Raw genomic sequence first — 21,236 nt, forward strand, 5'->3', positions numbered from 1 at the left:
AGTGCAAGCGCCGACTGGAGCTCACCCCAAATCAAAAGCATCAGTAAAAATAAATACCGGGCCACACGGGTACACACGTCTCACACGGCCACGATGTGAGCGTGGGCCAGAGTTCACCAGAGATTAGGAAGAATCAACAGCAACCCGCACGGCAACGACACATGCTTCCCCGACCATGGCACAAGTGCCGGTCGGAGCTCCATCACAAATCAAAAAGAACCAACAGCGGCACACGCGATGGCGGCACGCACTCCACGGCCATGGCGCAAGCGTCGGCCGAGACCTAGCTCAATGACCATGGCACGAAGGTGGGCCAACACACCTGTATAACACGCGGTCATGGCACAAGGCACTGACCGGACTTCATCGCAAAAGAACCACCGGCCAAATCACACGGCACAACATCTCCACGGACACAGCGATGAAGCACCAGCTAGAACACCTCGATGAACACAGCACGTAGGCCAGCCAAACCACATAGAACACTTGCTCAAACTGCAACGCAAGTGCCAGCCGACTTCACCTGCTCACTGCACGGACGTGGCACGAACGCAGACCGGCCACCACACATGCTCACTGCACGGATGCGGCATGAACGCCGGTTAGTCGGGCGTGAGGCCCAGGGAACAGAGAGGAGGGGAGGAGAGAGCGAGGTAAGAGCGGGCCAGCTCGGCCAGTGGCGCGGCTCAGGAGCGCGGGCAAGTGCGGTGCAAGAGAGGCGGCGGTGCGTGCGAGGGAGAGAGGCGGGCAGAGAAGAAGAACATGCGTGGGGGTGCCCTAGGGCAGATGCGACCGGGCGGGGTGATAAGAAGGCCAGGGCTGGCCCGGGCCGACCTGGTGGAGAAGGGAGGAGTTGGAAAGGCCAGTTGAGCTGCCCCCTTCCTTTTTTCTTTCTTTTCTCTTTTCTTTTTTTCTTCTTTTTTATGTATACGGGGAATTGCGCAAATATATATGGCAAAATACCATCGTACACTTATATCTTACCATTAAAAATTTCAGCAGACATCCCCTGATTTTGGTATAACACGATATGTCAATCGCTATACTTCATCGTACCTATTGACAATTTCCCATAAGATGACTCTATCGACTGAGTAATTTGACCAATTTCCTCACTTGGAATCCTGTATAAGGAGAAGAGAAGTCCAAGATCGTGAATGAATCAATAAACTTGTCTTTTTTTGACCATATATATTAGTTTAAGGAGAGAAGTCAAAGATCATGTATGAATCAATAAACTTGATCTTAGTTGAAGGATGGAACTACAAGCCTTTTATATTTTTTAAATTAAGCATAGGTACATATCATTATTAAAATTCTGTTGCATTTTTATTGGAAGCGCTTCATTTTCAAAATTGAATCGTGCTTGCTCATTTGTTTGTCAACAATTTCATAGGCTGAAACGAAGAAATCCCTTCAAATATTTGTCCTGCATTTTGTAAAATCATTCAAATATTGGGAGCCAAGCCATATTGAGCAATCAGTTGATCAAAAATCATTATTGGATGATACAGTTATATGATGCTCTACTGCATTTTTTTTTATAAAGATAGGACATAGACCGATGTCTAGCTTCATATATTGCATACAAAACTAAGTTTTCAATGAAGCTCAGTATACAACCAGTTTTTCAGCAAAGAAGTCTGCAACCAAAGTAGGTTCATGATCCTCGAGAATTGCTAGCTCCGATCCATTCCTGATTATTTGACCTGTAGCATAATGTTCAGGCTGAATTTTTTTGCTGCATGGTCATGCATGTGTGTTGCTTGCTTCTATGCTGTGCTAGCTTTCTAAGCACTTGTGTGCATGACATCATATGCCAAAGTCTCTCCACTTAAAGTAAGCTAGAGACGGTACTCCAAAACAACCATTAAATTCCAGCTCTATTGATGGAGCTACTGCGGTTTTTGTTATGCCTAATGTATACTTTGTTATTTTGCAGCTTCTTCATTTCCAAACATATAGATAGATTGTATCTTTTTGTTGCACATAATATAATATCAAGAAATTTATTAGTGATGTCTTACTCCAGTTTTCCTCTAATGGATATTCTTTATCTTCGAATGTGCTATTTATAGGTCTGTTTAACGCAACGGAAAAGGCACAAATTTATAAAAACGTCATTGATAATATGGGATGAAACAATTATGACAAATAGACAATGCTTTGAGGCATTGGATAGATCATTGAAAGATATAATGAGTGAGAAAAATCCAGATGCTAAAGTGGTTCTATTTGGAGGTAAAGTTATTATCTTAGGAGGTGACGTTCGACAAATATTACCTATTACAGGGAACGGTACAAAATCACAAATAATAAGTGCAGCTATTATAAAATCGTCCTTGTGGAACTATGTTCAGATTATAAAATTGATAGAAAATATGAAATTGAAGAGTAAGACAAATAATGCTATAAAATATCAGGAATTACAAGACTTCGGTAATGGAAGACCCAACATATGGACTCGAGACCTTAGTGGTCCGACTAATAACAATGGAACACGGTTACTACAGGACACCCAGCATAGCCATAGGCCATCAGGCGCAGCAATGCTACATCGAACTTCTAGTTATTTCTAAGGACCCATGGGAGTACCAGCACATATGTGTACCTTGATCCTCTTCCAACTCAAAGATCTAGCAAAATGTTAGGAAGAGACAATGATACAAGAGAAGGATTCATGGGTATTCATTTGGGGATCTGTCTTTTATTCTTCAAAGAAAATTGTACAATCTTACATTCCAAAACATGCATGTTCCACAATCTTTGACATGGATTTGGGGATCAACGTGTCCCAAAGATCAAAAGTTTCACTTGCCTCGTGAATGTGGATCGATTAAACACATCAACCCAAATTACAATTGTGTCCTCTAAAGATGAAAAGTGGAGGGAACAAGAGACCATCTCTTTCTCTCTCTTTGTTTTGCCCGTTCAGCAAAATATTTGGGACAAGCTTGGAATATATTGGAATTCCATCTAAGGCTACTTCAACAATGTCATTTTAGCCAAGCAAAATTTTCAAGTCCCTTTCCTCATGGATTTCTTCATGATATATCACCTTGGTGCATCTAGAAGCTTAGAAATGCAAAGATTTTTTTAAGTTTAGCTTGTAAAACCAGCTTATATAGTATATAATTGAAGCGTAACAACCATTTAGACTGTAACCAAACATCTAACATCCAGCAACTCTAAAACAAACCTATGAAGAAACAAAAGCATAGAATCAATCAACGACAACCCAAAAAACACATAAGACCAAACAGACTATCCAATCCTGTTTGTAATCTAGCAACCATGTGTTCTTCTTGATGAGCATCCACCTCCATCTTGATTTTCCTTATCATTTCCTCCATCTACGCCCAATCAGGCTCCTTGGCACTCAGCTTCCACCGCATCATGAACAAGAGCATCTTGTAGATAATGGCATGAGGAGAAGAATATATTTTATTTTGAAAAACAAAATCATTGCACGTTAGATTTCGCAACAAGGCACTGAAACATGATGTGGTAGGTTCTCTAAGGCCGCACAATTTACATCATTTGCTACCCTTTCAACTTTTCTTAAGCAGCTGATCTGTAGAAGGAATTCTATTTTTATAAAAAGACCAAAGGAAAATGTTAATCTTCAAAGGGAGATAGCTATTCCAAATATCCATCAAACTTTCATCTTTAACACCAGAAAAAGTTATATGTCTATAGAGAGAAGAAGTGTTATACTTTCCAGTCCTTTCAAAAGATCTTCAAAAGGAAAGATTAAGAAAACCCTGTCCAAGCACCTGGTGCGCTGTTGCATCTTCATGAAAGCATATTTTGTATAACTTCTCAAATTTGATCTTTGGGAGACAGGAATCTAACCAAAAATCTAACCAAAATCTAATCTTCTTCCCATTCCCCATGGTATAAATAAAACCTATAGCAGTATAACCTTTAATAGAGTGTAAGCTTTTCCAAAACTAAGAGGCACCAGCTATGCTGCTATTGTAAAACCCCTCAGCTCTAAGGTATTTCCTCCTCAAAAGTTCACATACATGATCACCGTACAGTCACCTCTTTCAAGTTTCATAATCCATTTTGATAAAAGGCAAACATTCATAACTCTAGTATCAGTAAGATCCAAACCCTCAAAATCTTTTGGCTTAGTTAATACATCCCACTTGATTATATGATATCTCATCTTTTGTCCCTCTTCATGCCAAAAGAAATTTGATCTCGCAAACTCCATCTTTTTATGCATAATTTCTTGAAAAGGTACACCCCCATCGTGTAGTTAGGGATAGAACTCAAACATGACTCAATTAAGATTGTTTTCCCCCAGATGAGAGGTACATGCATTGCCATGTCCCCATCTTGTTTTCAACCTTCTGCCCCACAAACATCAGCTCTCTAACTCTAATATGAGTATCACTCACCAGTATGCCCAAATATTTGATAGGCAGTGAGCCCACTTTACAATTCAACATATTAGCAACTCTTTTTTTCTTCTTGATCAGAGGCTCCCACAACAATCACATCACTCTTCTCATAATTGATTTTCAACCCAGACATGCTTTCAAAATAATAAAGCAAAAATTCCACATAGAAAATTGATTGATCAGCCAACTCTAAAAGAATAATTATATCATCTGCATATTATAGATGAGTGATCCCACCAGGAAACCAATAAGGGACAAAACCTTTTATCAGTCCTTCCTTTGTAGCATTACTGAGAGTAGCATCCACAGCATCTCCAACCAAGTTAAAAAGCAGAGGTGAAAGAGGGTCACCCTGCATCAAACCTTTGAAGCTTCTAAAATAAGCTCCAGGGGCACCATTGATATTGATCCCAACTCTACCACCCTCAATCACTTGTTTAGTCCACTCTATCCATTTATCATGGAAAATTTTCCTTCTCATAACTTTCTCTAAAAAACTCCACTGAACCTTATCATAAGCATTTTAAAATCAAGTTTCAGAATAACATCAGATTTGTGGGTAATTTTCAGCTTATGCAAAGATTTTTTTAAGAATGAATGGCCGTCTCTGAGACCTTGGATGGACAGGTATTCAAAGAGGAAGTTGCCCTTCATATACATAGTCAATTCTTCTGTTAGATCTCTTGTTTTTTCCTTTACTTAGCTCTCTCTCTCTCTCTCTCTCTCTCTCTCTCTCTCTCTCTCTCTCTCTCTCTCTCTCTCTCTCTCTCTCTCAATCTTCATTTTATTCTTGTTTTGTTTAGTTCTTCCTTTCTGCCTCTTCAGCAAACAGGTTTGTTCTCGTTTCCCTTTGTACAGCTTTCTGTTGTTTTTTTTTTAATTTAATAAAAATTCTGGAAAGATCTGTCCCCACAGTTTACCATAAAAAATGTAACAGAAAGGTGAAAAGCCCGTTTGCATGGAAGCAGTGAAGCTCATGAATAAGAGAGGAACAAAGACAATGCACCTTGCGCAAGGAAGAAGAAAATCGACAAAAGTTGGCAGACGCCCTGAACCCTCTTACTGGCACGCGAGTAGTAGCTCCAATGCTCCACGCACATAAAGAGTAGTGGGAGGTGCCCTAAAAAGAACTTTCCCAAATACTAAGGAACTGTTTAGTTCTCGTCGAGTCATATTAAAATTAGGATCATATCGAGACCTTGCTTGCAGGAGACTGGCCCCACAAGACCCTTTGTTGGAGAATTGCATTCTGAATCTCGCGAGAATCTGGTGCTATGTGATTGGAAACTCGCTGATACCTCCCACACCTATCTCCATTGTTGTATTTATATGTGCGAAATAGTGGAAAGACATTCACGCTATATATATATATATATATATATATATATAGGACACCTATTCTATACTCCTAGGAGTATGTACTCCCACATGCAATATACCACATAAACAAACACTTTATACTCTTTTATCATTTTTAGTATACTCTAATACTAATTCTAAGATACTCCAATATGAGTTGTATGAAAAAAAATTCAATGTTAGCCTTTCATTTTTGCTATATACTCTTTTTTATATATAAAAGAAGTATATACGCAAATTAAGATAAAAATCATGGAATTTCATAAAAATTTTCATGGGATTTGTATTGTAGTATCTTATAATTACTAATGAAGTATATTTAAAATGATAAAGAAGTATAACTCATGTGTAAAAGTGGTATATGAGAGGTGGGAGTACATACACCCAGGAGTACATACTAGTTATATATATTCAGCATTTAATCCTCAACGGCACGTTTGGTTGGGGCCAGGTACTTTTTTTAAGGTGGTTGGGGGTAACTCGTGGGAGGGAATAGGAGTTTAGGGGTATAGGCTTTAAGAGTTTCCTGTTTGTTTAGTGGGACGGGGAGTTTTGTTGGAAACGAAATGTGAGTTTTTTTTTTACTACCATCGGTCTTTTTCCAAAGCTATAGTGGTAATTGGTTGGGAGTTGCATTTTAGTAAAAGATAAATACATCTCCACTGTTCATCTTAACTTATGTTAATGCATCCTATGAACTAAATTGACTCCCTACTCTTAAATTCGCTAACTAAACGGTAGAAATGAACTCTTTCCCGAACTTCCTCTCTCAATTTGTCACATCCCAAATATAGGATTGAGACTACAAATCAAACTTCCATTGCCGGACCCCTATTTTTGGGTTCCATTGCGCATCTCGTATCAGTTCCTGGATCGGTCGCTAATACGCATATTTTAAATAAATAATGTCACATTCATTCATCAATTGTATTATAATACCTTAAACAGAATCTCACATAGCACATACACAATAGCGTTCAATACATAAAAGATCGACACACCTATATAATAGAGTTCTATAGCACAATGATAGCGGAACTGAGTACATAATGTACTCGACAAGTTCTACTACAAGTGGTAGATAGAAGAATAAAGGAGTGAGCCACGTATAAGACTATAGATCTTAACTTTTTAATGGAAATCTAGTTTTTATACCAGAGCTAGTTTGCAAAGCAAGATTTAAAGCATTTGGGAAAAGTCAAAGGTTAAGTCAATATTACAGGTTGTTGGCCCTTGAGAAGATATATCCATCCTACTACTTCCTAAGCTTAATAGTTGATGGACACTCAGTCTCTCCAATCCTCGGCACATAGCTTGTATATTCAAAACACAGGCATGTAGGTCACTCACACATCAAGGAGGTACGCACACTATCTTGTGACTGAACCATAGCGTGTCCTTTACCATGAACACGACTATACAAATAAGTTTACACTTTGCAGAGATTGTATATTTTACCCACATAAGATATGCACATACTTTAACTTTAGAGTCTCCAACTGGATAACAAGACTGTATATAGATTGCTCGAGTCTTCTCCAGGCTCATGTAGCCACTACTAGCCTACAAGTGGGTACTCAGATAAGCTAAAGGGGTTGAGCCAAGTCCTGCCACATGCAGGACATGTGGTTATACGGTTATCACTAGGTATGATGTTAAAACAAACTGATCCTTATACATTCAAGATAAGTGTCTCCTAAGAAGAACACCATAAAGATGAATCTTGCTCCTAAGATAATCCCATCCACATAGGGTACCTTACCATCGCCAAATCAAGCTTTAGGGTTTTATTAATATCACTATTCTTAACCCACTCACACCACTAAGCACATACATCGTTTCACACTTTCCGTAAAACAATGATTATTTTGAGTAGTTAATTTTTTTACTATTGCATGAAAAGCACCAAGCATACTTTTGGCCTAATATTTTTTAACCAAGTTTTAATTTTTGTTGTAAATTTGAAATATTCAAAATTTTAGCGATTTTAAGAATGTCCAAAAACATATAGCGTTACATTTATCTCCTCCAAATCTGTGGTCTCCCAAAAGGAAATGGCTCCAAAGGGTTGCAACGCCCCTCAAAATCGCCTCTTAGACAGAGCCGGTCAGGGAGTGCTCTGCCTGATCGACTCTCTGAACCGTGGAGGCTTATAATATGGTGGGAACCTAACATAGATGGATTATATTAAGAACCGTCTAAAACATAAGAAATTCAATCGACTTGCTCAGGCGATTGTCCGCGGAAAAAAACAAAATGCAGCAGCTCATATCATATATGGGTTTCAGTAAAAAAAAATGTTCTGCACTATGATGGACTCATACAATTAGTTTCTTTTGGTAGCCGAATTGCTCGCTCTAACAACCATCTACATGTGTCTTTATCCTAAAATTTTTTGCCCCTTGAACTAGCAACGGATGGCTCCATATAAGAACCGTTTGCGTTATCTTAATCATAATCGGATCTCCATTCTCCCCATCTCATATCCATCCAATTCCACCCTCGCCAATGAGAAGCTAGCTTTCACTAATACAGTACAAACATTCGTACGCACGGGATATATACACACATTAAGTGTCCATATTGCAACGAAAATATAAATATTGAACATAGTAATATTAAACACAAACTTAAAATACGAAGATATGAATATGTTATGGGAGCGATACCGTGATTTGATTTCATGTGCGATCTGAAAAAAGAGGAGATTATTCGTTAATTTCTCTCCTAATTTTTTATTTATTTTTATTAGTAAAATAAGTTTCATATCCGTAGCTAGTAACGAGGTATGAGGGTGGAGGAGGAGAGTGAAGAAAAAATGGGTTAATTATTCAAATTTTAGGGATTTATTAGATGAGAGGAGAATAACGGAAGATATGACATGACGATCAACTCATGTTTAATAATAATATATATATATATATATATATATATATATATATTATTTTTATAGATTTTTTCGAAATGGCGGAAAGAGCATTGCCGAAATTTTATATAGAAGAGAATTGGCCCCTGTTTATAAGTGAAATCGGTTCCAAAAACCTCACAACTGCGCGGTTTAAAAGAAAAACATGCATACAACCCCGATTCGACAATACGACCTCAACTCAAAATAGACGCCTATACCAACAGGCACAACTAGATAGATAGCTCAAACCAATCCAACTCAACTCGTGCGCTAACCAGCCAAACAACTGAACGACTCGGTCTATGGAGCCCTACTCCCACACCGTACCACCCTCACAACTCGACCGGCAGAGCCCTGCTCCCACACTGCACCTCTCTAACAAACAAGCCGGCAACACATCGCTTCGGAGGAGCACGCATTGGACCAAAACTCTGTTATGAATTGTCAATCCAGAATGAAGCGTCATCACAGATCGAGGATGTAGGGGTAAACCTACAGAAGTAGCCAGTGGATCAATCGAAGAGAGCAGGGGCTTCTTGAGCGATGCCTTTAGGAAGGAAAGATATCAAAGCCACTGACGCCCGTCCGGTCACCCGAATAGGGTTTTCACCAAGAGAAGCATCTAGGATGGAGGAGACGCAATAATGTTGTCTCTACGGAGGGAATGGCACCCGAGGGTGGCAACGATATTTGCACCAGCAAGCCAGACAAAGCTTTCACTCGTGACACTCTGCCCTAGAAACCTGCACAAAAGGAGGAACAAGCCATGCCAGCCCGCGCATGGGCCATGACCAGAGCATTAGCAACGCTGCCACCACAGAGGTGCACCATCCCACAACCATCCTAACATCGTGAAGCTCCCCACGGGCCCAACAAGCGCAGCAAGGTAGGCCAAGCCTGCCAAGCCCGCGGCTGCCAGGCCATCTCACCAGGACACCCAAGTGAACAACAAAGGCAGTGCAGGTGGCCGCCAACAAGGCTGCACACGGCGCACCAACACAGCTGCACATCCGCCACGCAATGGGTGGCCTCTACCGCAGAGGCACCCATCAAGGAACCGACCATGGAGGCCACCACGACGCCATGGCCACCAGCGTGCCCCAACCAATGCACGCATGCCTCGGGTATAGGAGACCGCCGCGCAACAGGAGACGACGGTCGTGTCCCATAGGAACACGTGGACAACCATGGCAAGCAAGCGAGACATGGAACTGCTACGGACCAGCCACCAGGACACAGATCCACCCAGCGGGAGACCAGATCCGGCTAGGCCAGGGCGGATTCGGCGAGCGCCACGGACCCGGACCACACCACACAATGGAGAAACCCGTCGACAGGGGGGAGGGGGAAGAGGAGAGGAGAAAGGAGGGAAGAGAGAGGGGGAGGAGGGGCCACCGCCGATGGTGGCAGCGGCCGGGCGGGATTCAGAGAGGGGAACGCTAGGCGGCGGTGGTTGGTTACCCCGAGGGGGACAACACGAGGCCCCAGTGCTCCTCTCCTCGCTATTATTTTTATAGATGATTTCTTTTGTTACACTTGAATTTATTTCCGAAATGAGGTTCCAAAAGAAGACGATGACAACGAAGAAGACTGTCTGAAACTCTTAGTCAAGTCAGACAATCACAGAGGCTTCCTGTGTGAGGAGGATGCCATGAGGATGGCCATGGCGACGACAAACATGAGGAGCATGCTCCCAAGCAGCGTGTATGTTCGCCGCGACGATCGCCGGTACTCCCCGAACAGCACCACACCCCAGAACGTGCTCACCAGTGGCAGTGCCTGGACAGAATCAGCAGCGGCGTAGCCGGCTGCTTGCCCCGCCATGAACGTGAAGGCGTTCCCAAGCCCGCACACCATCCCCGCCATCAACGCGAGCCCCCTGCCCTCGCCGTCGCGGAGGTAGGCCGCCAGCGTGGACCGTGGCACGCCGACCATGGGGCGGTAGAGGAACAAGACGTTGAGCCCCACGCTGACGGCAAGGCAGGCAAGGGAGAAGTAGAAGTAGGCCGTGTACACCACCAGGTGCGGGATGCCGTCGGGGAGGGCGTGCCACTGGTCGTTGGTGGCCAGGTTGAACGCCGGCGAGAAAAGCCCGTAGAACACGCCCGCGAACACCACGATCCCGAGGCCCAGCAGCGTGTGGGAGCCCATCACCTACGGAGAGAGGTTCAGAGAATTCTGTCAGAAAAAAAATGTACTAATGATCACCAATCAACTGAATTAGAAATTTTTGTGAAATGAACTATATTATGAAATGTACTTTGAGTGGAGATAAAAAAATTGAGGTAAATCTAGAGTAATTATCAAACAAGAATCAATTGCTAGCAAAATTGGGCCAAATTCAGATTGCCAGGTGGAAACTATGGATCTCAAATCAATCGTCGTATGTGCTACGAAATTAATTTGTTTCATCATGTTTCTTGATGTTACTAGGAGAGATTGGCTGCTGCCTATTCTGAAGATGTACAGGAGAGCTTGTGTGGAAATTGATGTTCTGATCAAATTGCGCACTTGAATTTTTCACTCTTCTGGGTGCACTATGAATTTCTAATCACCCAACTAAAATCCTTGAGTTGGATTATGGTAAGCCAGATTTGAGATTTCCTTCAAATGTATGAGTATTGAGTATTACTCTGAAAGTTGAATAGATACTTACTTTGATTGATCTCTTCTCCTCCAGATCAAATAGGAACTCTGCTGTGCCTACCGCGGCTTTCACCTGCGCCTGAGTAGCCTGTGATACGTCAGGCTTTGCTTCTTCAAGATCCGTAGGACTCTCTGCCAATTAAAAGATCAAGATGAGAAGTCTTTGCTGGATCAGTTTCAGACTGATGACAAGAGTTTATTCATGGACCTCACTACTACCTTTCTCAAGGAGGTGTTTGGTTAGCTCTCCATTTGCAGTGTTCCTGTGGATAATTGCACAAATCACATTTTGTCACGGTGCAGGTAAAGTAATGGCAATTCGGCACAAACCATCGCAATATACTTGAAAAAACTTTCTGTTGATATGAAGACTACTCTTAGAAAAAAACGATTAGTTAATAAAAATGTTCTTGAAACTCTAAAGATTTCCAGTTGAGATACGTTGTCGGAAATTCATGCAGAACACAACAGTAACCAGAAATAGGCAGGAAACTGTGTTACCTATTGTTGTTGCTGTGGTTCACCAAGGAGCTAGACATTTTCTCCAGGTTGTCAGCAGCATTGGAAGAGTGTACAAGTGACCCAAGGATAGCTGCAATAAGAAAGCAGCCGACACCGGGGAAGAGGACCGCCGCCTTGTTGATCCGGCCGTCGAGGAAATAGTTCAGTGTTGTCCCTGCAAGACAAGTTTCAGTGACATGATCTCCAGGTTCTGCACAATTCAGGCTACAACAGCTTCAAACATCCATATGCATCTGGGGGGTGGAGGTAGGTACCTATGACAACCTTCAGGCTTGAGGCCATGACCTCGGTGACCGAAAGCCCGACGAACGCCCAGCCGTACTGCGTGGCCAGTGTCCCGAGGCTGAGGGTGACGCCGCCCGCCATCGCGAACATGATCGAAGGCCAGTTATTCTGAATTGTTCAACTGAAACTCAGAACATTTTTGCTTGTGCCGACAAAACCAAAGTTCCAGAAATGTTTCTACTTCAGGTCTGAAATATTGGAAACTGTATGAGATCAACAAACTGGTCAATCGATTGAAATGGATGATAGTGACCTGAGTGAGCTGGGTGAGGAAGTTGGGCGTCTCCGCCGTGTCGGGGCCGATCTGGCCGAAGGTGAGGGCGATGAGCACGGCGGCGAGGAAGTTGGTGATGGAGAAGTCCAGGAAGGTGTGCTGCGGCAGCCGGCCCCGGCGCTCCAGCACGGCGAGGACCACAGGCCAGGTGCCCAGGAGCACTAGGGCCACGGCCATCAGGCCGATGGCGCCGCTGATGTCCTTCACCAGGTACATCTCGGCGTCTGCTCCGGCGGCCGGGAACTGGTGATGGCCAATAAAGTGGCAGGATCACCTCACCTGATCCAAGAAACTTTGTCAGGCATGTTAAATTGTGTAAACATCATGTTAATCAGAACAAACCATGTGAAGTTATGAGCAAAATTATACTATAATTTGACAAAGAAAAAAAAACTTTCTGAGCAGAATTGAAGTTTCTTCAAAAACAGAAAAACAAAGGAAAAATGTAGAATTCAATTCGATCCATGAATGGAGAATTCCTGTGACGTAGGACAATACTCTATTAAACACATGATAAATATTGAAGTCAAATTACGAACAATGCCCAGAAAACACAGATCTTAAACTGTTCAGGAGACAGGTTAAAGATGAATTAGAATAGCTTATGTTATGTTAAATTAACAGAGAAGCTGCTACATGTAGTAAATTAAGTGCAACAAGTGGTTGGTAGATCTGAAATCCCAAGAACTCTGCCAGAAAAAAAAAAGAAACAAATGAAGTCAGCATTCATGTACATGGAGTAAAATACAACACTGCATCTGCTTGGCTTTATACAAGAAAAACACTGAAACTGCTCAAGAAGCCAAAGGAGATACGAAAACGCCGAAACTCTGAATCCAAAAACGAACTTAAAAGGATGCAAAAGACAAGTTTACAGCTAGAGGCTTACAGCCGAACAATTGTTCAAGAACAACGTATAAACCAGAGGGCCGTGTTCTTTAGCCCTCTGGCTTCACGTTTACAGAGAACAATTGTTTTTCAGACACGTTATCTATCAGCAGCATCTGATCTTCAGTACTGTAAACGTGAAGCCAGAGGGCTAAAGAACAGCTTTGGATTGAACACAGTAAGCCGTAGTTTGCGCAACAAGAATAAACGCTCACTTGACAAACAAGAAGAAGACAAAGAAAGATGCACATTTCAACCAAAGAGCATGATTTACATAGATCTGTGCTCTTTTCGACGCTTTCTGTTACAAAATAAAAACCCAGGACAACATTAAAGCACTAGGACCACATCACTAGCAAGAATAGAAAAGCTTGTTGTTCGCAAGAACTGCAGAAACCAATGCACATGCATGTCTTCCAACCTTGAAAACCAATCGAAATTCAGAAACCAAGCAAAGATCCTGGTGGAACAGCAGAAACACATAACAAGGAAAGCAACGAGGCAAAGGAACTGGAGAAACAAGTCAGATCCAACATAACAAGAAAAAGAAAGCAGAGATGCAACATACCAAACAGGAAGAAGGGATTGGAAGCCTTGGCTGCTATGGTTCTGCCAGCGTGTGTATATGTGGTAGTAATAATAATATGTGTAGGCCTACTATAGTAGTGCTTGTGTTTGTTTGTGTTATTCTGGAAGACTGGAAGGTTCATCATCAGTGAGCTGGGAGTGGATATGCGATGAGGAGAATGGAGATTGCGAGTGGCTGGCGTGGGTCCCACTCGAGCCAGTGTACAAACTTGATGACTAGGAGGTGGAGTTTTTCAATACTTATCACTTTCAACTAAACACGCATACCAAAATATATTTAAAGATAGTACAAATTTTAAATATAAAATGACAAAAATATCCTTAGAAACTAGTTAAAATATTTTAGAACTTACCGTAAATAAGTGGATAAGAAATATTTTGTAGTATAAAATTGAAAACTACGTCTAAAAACGTGAAGTGACAAGTATTTAAAAATAAATAAAATAGTCAAAAGTAACAAGTATTGAAAAACGGAGGAAGTAATCCGTTATTCTTGTCAGATCTAATCTCTCTGATGCAGTTTTTTTTCCCCTTTAGGGCGTCTAGTTAACTTGGGATCTAGCTACTACTTAGGATGAATCATCTAAGAAATGCTTGTTTCCTCTCATGCTAAAAAGGTTATTTTCACCTCGCAAAAAAAGAAGAGGTTATTTTTTACAAAACAGAGGTAGCAATATATGACTGGCTACAGCTTAGAGTATTTTGTAAAAGTACCTGAAATTGCAAGTATGCGTGAAAACCGTTTCATTTATTTTACAAGCTAATAATCTTAGGTATGGCCTATATGGTAGTTAGACAACATATTTCCTCGAAAGAAAATAACAAAGAAGATTGCACTTGCAACATAACCGAGTATTCTAGAATGAAGTATTTGCAAATTATCACGCTCAATATACACCACAAAATGCCACCAACGTACCGTGAATATAAATTATTCTTGCTTGCCCTTCCTACCTTAGTGATCCTCCCGTCCATTTCATTTAATTATCTAAGAGAAAAAGGTGCACATGCCGAAGGAAGCACTGAATCGGATCTCCTAAAGAAAGAGAAACTAAATCTGAGAGAAAAAACAATAGAGAATAATGAACACACGGTACAACCACTTAACTTCTTTCACAACATGAAAGTACCGGTAGAAATGAACATATTCCAAAAATACAGTTGTGTTTTCCTAAATAAACATAGTGAAATATTGATATTTCCCAATAAAATAGATAAACATTGCAAAACAGAGGTGTAGACGTGTGGTACTGTAGCGGCCAACAACACATGTAGATATTTTAATGCCATTTTAGCATGCAAGAATTTTATAGAAAACAACTTAAGGATTAGGAAAACCTCTAGGGCAAAAAGGAACCTAAACTCAAAGCAATTGTGTTCCTACATGTACAGCCCAAATGCATACAGGAAAATTTATTCTGAAACTACATATGAACAGCTGTAAATTACAATCTGCCGGTTGCAGAAACAACCTTACAGGTGAAACTTATAAAAAAAACTTGACCTATAAAAAAAGATAACCCATTATGACATTGTATTTAAAGGTCGAAAAAAGATACCGAATACTGATCACCAGCGACACCGAAGGCCAAGCGTAAATTACAATCGGCAATGCATGGGTCACCCGTCTCATCGCCGACGTGATGTACGCGCGCTGGATGGCAGCCGGGTGCCAACGTGGCAGTAGCAAGGAAGACAAGAAAGCTTACCGGGCGATCGATGGCGTTTATCTTAGTGCATCTGGTCTCTGTCGATCGATGGAACACCGGTGTGCTTTCTTGCCTGTCGACGGATTCCACCGCCGGCGAGCAGCAGAAGAGTAGAACGGCGGAGACGTCCGCCGCCGCAGTTAGTTAATGTTACCTGCAATTGATCTTAACTCTCGCTCTTAATTTGTGGCGGGATTAAAGCCAGAAACCAACTATTATGCATAATCAATTTCTTCTTTAATAAAAAAAGACAAGTTTTATTGTGGTATGGATTTTTTACTCTCAAAACATATACACTATTATAAATGACGTGTATAAATCCTTGATCGAGCACATCCATTGTCGTAGTTAGTTTAAATTAGACGCGCGCACCAGCTCTTATCTTGAGGAACGCAGCTATCTACTCTCTCTTTGTTTTCTTTTGCTTATTTAATATTACAACTCTCTTTGCACAGACCTATATTTATACTTCAATTTGAGATATAGTTATGTGCAGGCAATTTCAATTGGCATGTGTGGGCCGTCGCTTGGACTTTATTTATAGGGCATGGTCTCCCGTGGTTATCTGTGAAGAATGATTTGATCGAAGACTCGTTTCTTTTGTCGGCATGTCATGGTTATCTGCATCTGAACATGGTCGTACATCCAAGACATAGGTTACTCTGAACCTAAAAAATTGCAGAATCCTATGGTTGTAGCTTATGTTTAATTAGACTTATCGTCTTCGCGCTAATAATATTGTGATAATCAGGGGACCACCATAAGCTCGAATTGTTACTAAAACTAATCTACAATACTGCTGAATCTTAAAAAAAATCGACAGCGTCTCCCGTATAACTGGAGGTATATATAACTGGCATCATTACGTATAAAGATAAATAACAAATTATATATCACAACAGTAGTAACATATAAATCCTAACAAACGAAGAACAAGCCTCGACCATACAAATGTACCACAACATATCAACTAAACAACAAAAGTGTCTAAAGATCGCCAGAAAGATAATACGATAAATAAACCAAAAGATGAAGGTGATTGTGCAAATAATGTGCAGCTACCCATCCCGCATGCTTGATGTCACCTCGAGACACATCTGGAAATATAGCAAGGTGAAATTAAAAAATCTAAGCAACTGAATTGCTTTAACAAGCTATTGAGCTACAAAAACCTAAGCAACTGAATTGCTTTAACAAGCTATTGAGCTACATTTGATTAAACAATCATTTTTAACAAAGATAATAAGCTGAATAGGTTAACAATATTTGGAAAACATGATTAGGCGTGGCAATACAACTACAACCACCTGCTATCATCCGTAGCTATGTTTAACCATAGCAATATCAACTAAAACAATATTAAATACTTCATTACAACATATAAACGGTATCGAAGCAATTAAAGTAAATGCATCCATATGAATGCGTATGTATGTATATGATATGCTCTTCCTCACCATTATCCCTCTTCAGGTAACGTAAGGGTGTGTACTGTATCTTTTCTTAGGTAACATACGGTGTTGTATCGGTATGATCATAACCATAAGACGACGACATAACTTTCAATGCATGAGATGCATATATATGATAAGATTCATGCATAGGTAACAACATAACTTCTAACATTGCACATTATAATTAATGAATAACCTCAAAGCGAGAAATCTCACTTACTTCCCTTCTTAATTCAAGAATTCAAGTAAACTTTAAAAAGTAAATATTACGACATCATGAATAATCGAATGGCATAATTTCAACATAGTACATATGTCTTGCTTCGCATTCGAGGAATAAAAACAACTGTAAGAGAGAAGACAAATCTCATTTCCTTTACCTCATAATCTAGGGAAAATATCAATTCTTCAGAAGGTATAAAATAAGTCGCTGCTCACATATAATTTAATAAATTATTAGTAAGTAGGTAAATTAAAAAATTGAGGTAACCAAATAACAAGTTGAAGCGTAGCCATCCGCTACATTCACTTGCCTTCACTGACGACGAGGGTGGGAACTAGTTGCATCTCGAAACGACACCACCTGAACAAGTGAATAAATTAGCACCAAAACGCCGTAACAACAAAAGCAAAAGGAGACACGCTCCTACGCCACAAAACCCCGCAATAAGGAGATATCAAAATCGATGGAGATACATCTACCACTTTGCTTGCAAGATGTCAAGCAAGAACTTCCTCTAACGAGTTCGAAGTCGAACAACAAAACAACACTCGAACCACTATCAACGGACAACAACTATGTTTTATCAATTACTTCTAAACCGCCAATCCAAAATGAGCAAGACTGATGCTAACGGAAAGATATCAATGAGATCTACAATTTTTGTGTAAACCATATGGTCGAATTTGACACTAATTAAACCTCAAATTCAAATTAATTCACTGCATGCTAAACAGATTACCGAAACACTAATCCAACGACAAAAACAACCGATCTCCACATCTACAAGCAACTAAGGACTATGAAGAACACACCTTTGGAGCGAGATCACGAATCAATAGCGAAATCCAGCTAACTCGCAAAATCCCCTTCTTCTCTTCTCTTCTTCTTCCTCCTTCCCTTTCCTCCTCCTCCTCCTCCTCTTCTTCTTCTTCTTCCTCTTCCTAGCCAGCAGCCCCTTTCCTCTCTGCACCCCCTTCCCTCCCATGCCTCAGCTCCCACTAGACGCATTCGTCCAGCCACGCGCAGTGGCTAGGTGCGACGCGGCCTGTCACAGCGGTGGTGACCCAGAGCGGGCAGCTGGCTGGGTTGGAGAGGCGGCGGCGGGTGCAAGGGTTGGAGGTGTCGGGTGGCTCAGACGAATCAGTGGGATCAGCTAAGGACTAATCCTCCCAACCATATCCCCTTTTTATTTTGTTTTTTCCTTTTCAACCAATGATCTTGATTAATTGGGATGGCTATGGCTTCACTAAGTGGCCAAACGGGACGTTAGATAGCAAAATGAATTTATCTGGATGAGATCTATGCACCCACGGTCTCTAATCGTCCATCTGAGCAATGGTTTAAAAGGTCAAAATTTGCACTCCTCGCGGGTCCCTTGGTCAACCTTTGAATTTTCGCATTTTTGAGGTATTACAAATATATTGTGAAACAAAGGAAGTTCAAGTTAACAACTTTACATATGAGTCAATTGCTACATAGCTATGCCCATGCTGAAGTTTCTGGTTTGACAAGAATGACAAAAGCCTTGACAATTGTCTGATTACCATGTGAACATACAATTTTTCACCCATCTACCTAACTGTCATATACAACTTTGGATCTACCACATAGTTAGAGTCATAAACATTATACCATATCGTAGCTATCAGAACAATATGTTGACCAAAATCTAGTTTCCTTAAAAAGAAAGAGCCGAGTTTGGGCTCAGTGGCTGACTCTTTCCCGGACCCCATGTGGAGGATAACGATGACAATAGACTCGAGGATGTCGGTGGAGAACGACGGTGATGGTGGTGTACTCATCTCGGTGAAGGAGGACAACAGCAGCAAACACTTAGGACATGGTGGAGGACGACAGTGGCAGTGGCTCAGGGATGTCAGCCTCGTTAGAGGAGGACGACATCAAGCAACGAGGGCTTGGGGATGTTGGTGGTGACGGGAGCTTGGTGAGGCAATAGGTGGCTTAGGACTTAGGGCTCGAGGATAATGCGCCATTGGAGGCAGCTGAGTATATATTGGTCAGCATTTATCCAGTCGGTTCCATACATGAACCAAGTGGATAAATGTTTTCTTAGTCGGGTGGCCAAATCAACCGACTAGAAAAATTGAGTGTCCTAGTAGGTTTCTACTACATAATTGACTGGAATAATGGAATTTCCTAGTCGGTTAATTACTTCAACCAACTAGAAAATTTAGTTATCATATAAATATCTTGATTAATTAACTAGTTAGTATATTAAAATTACTAATTAATATGGGTTATATTAAAGTTCTTGATTAACAAGGCTTTATTTAATTATTTATAGTAAAATTATTGTATTTATTATCATCCAAATTAGATGAAAATTAATATGGTTTTATTTAAATTTTCTTGATTAATAATGAATTGTTTTCAAGTGTTATCTGATACCTTGAGTTTTCCAACATCTTCTTATTAATTAAATTAATAATAAAAGATATTCTAGTCGATTAATAGTGAATTATTTCCATGTTGTATGTGAGAGATGATGGGGTACCAGCAAACTAATCATTCTACGCTAGGAGTAGAGGAGAGGCTCGTCAGCCAATGAAAGCAAGAAAACCTTAATCGCCTTCATTAATTCACGCCTATCGTTCGTCTCTCATACCCTAACTTGATCACTATGCACATCGGCCAATACAAGAAGAGCATGTGTAAGCCCCCCCGCCTAAGCCCACATGCGCCAACCAGTTTCCAACAAAGTGGCTATTAAACAAAAGCATTGCTATTTTTGGAAAAACATGCAAAATATGGCCTTGGAGTCCTAAAATGTCAAATATTTAGTACACTTTTTGAAAGCTAAAATGTCAAACATATTCAAGGTACAAGGGATTATAATCCATGTCAAGGTAATTAAATAAAAGGCGATGATGCTTTGGTGCTGTTAACTGCCGTGGCACCTCTTGCAGCCACGATTGTAATCGTAATTAGTTCTAATATCGGGACATTTACCGAGGGATGCAGCATGGCTGATCACAAAGCCAGCGCTTCTACTGTCATCAATGTAGTTGCCATCGTCCATGTCACCGGGGGCAGGTTTTTCTCCTGGTCCATCTTCGCGCCCTCATCATCGTCCTTGTCATCATTATCATCGTTGCCGATGCTGATGGGGTCAGCAGAACCTCCTTTGGTAGTGGCTCCTCCTTCATCACCCTCCCCCTCTGCATTGTATGTGCTCCTCTTCATCACCCTCCCCCTCTGCATCCTCCTCCTCTCCGCCACCCTCATTCTCTACATCGCCCTCCCCCTTTGTATCTTCCTCGTCTTTCTCGCTGTCCTCACCCTCCCCATATTTCTTGTTTTCCTTGTTGTCCTCATCCTCCATGTCATCTTCATCGATATCATTTGTGTCACCGTTGTCATCCTTGATGGCTACTACCCATCCTCCATGGAGATCTAGGAGAAGGGGAAATCTGGTAGGCCTGGCGGTGGTGTAGCGAACATGGCTCTCTCAGGGTATGTATATAATTTTAGTGATTAATAACAATATAGTCAATGAGACTAACATGTTTGTCAAGTATATGGTTTAGTAGGTCTCATGGATGCAACAAAAGAGAAGTCACCGAAGACGGAATAAAGAGATAAATGAATTGGACTTGTTACTTTAATTTTAATGTATAAAATGGGATGGATTTCTCTACAATAATGTAGAGCACTTCACAAGCTTTCCATAGAGTCCAAGATCATCGAAATCAAAGTTCAGAGCGGAAAGTTATGCCCAAAATATGAATTGCTAGTAGGCTAAAAATATACACGCCGGATATTCGGGTGATCACAAAGAAAATACTCTGGCGTTCAAAAAAAATTTCAGCAAAGTCTAATACACACCGGATGTTCCAGCGTTCACAAAATGAACACGCCGGACCATTTTTTGCAGAGAGGTTGTAAATGGCTCGGTTGGCATCGGATGCACGCTGGATGTTTCAGTGTTTATATGAGGACATCACGCC

General features: G+C 41.1%; 1 protein-coding gene across 1 annotated transcript; it reads right to left on the reverse strand.

Moving 5' to 3' along the window:
• Positions 1–10,183: 10,183 nt before the first annotated feature.
• Positions 10,184–13,990, reverse strand: LOC133905502 (ureide permease 1-like). The gene is made up of 7 exons (XM_062347308.1): positions 13,863–13,990; positions 12,386–12,685; positions 12,102–12,240; positions 11,827–12,001; positions 11,545–11,588; positions 11,336–11,457; positions 10,184–10,833 (listed from the first exon to the last, which is right to left on the reverse strand). Exons 2-7 carry the CDS (start codon positions 12,620–12,622, stop codon positions 10,300–10,302), a joined length of 1,251 nt encoding a protein of 416 aa, XP_062203292.1. The 5' UTR covers positions 12,623–12,685; positions 13,863–13,990; the 3' UTR covers positions 10,184–10,299.
• Between the last annotated feature and the right edge of the window lie 7,246 nt (positions 13,991–21,236).

Source organism: Phragmites australis, chromosome 22 (genome assembly GCF_958298935.1).
Source record: "Phragmites australis chromosome 22, lpPhrAust1.1, whole genome shotgun sequence".
NCBI classification, from domain to species: domain Eukaryota; kingdom Viridiplantae; phylum Streptophyta; class Magnoliopsida; order Poales; family Poaceae; genus Phragmites; species Phragmites australis.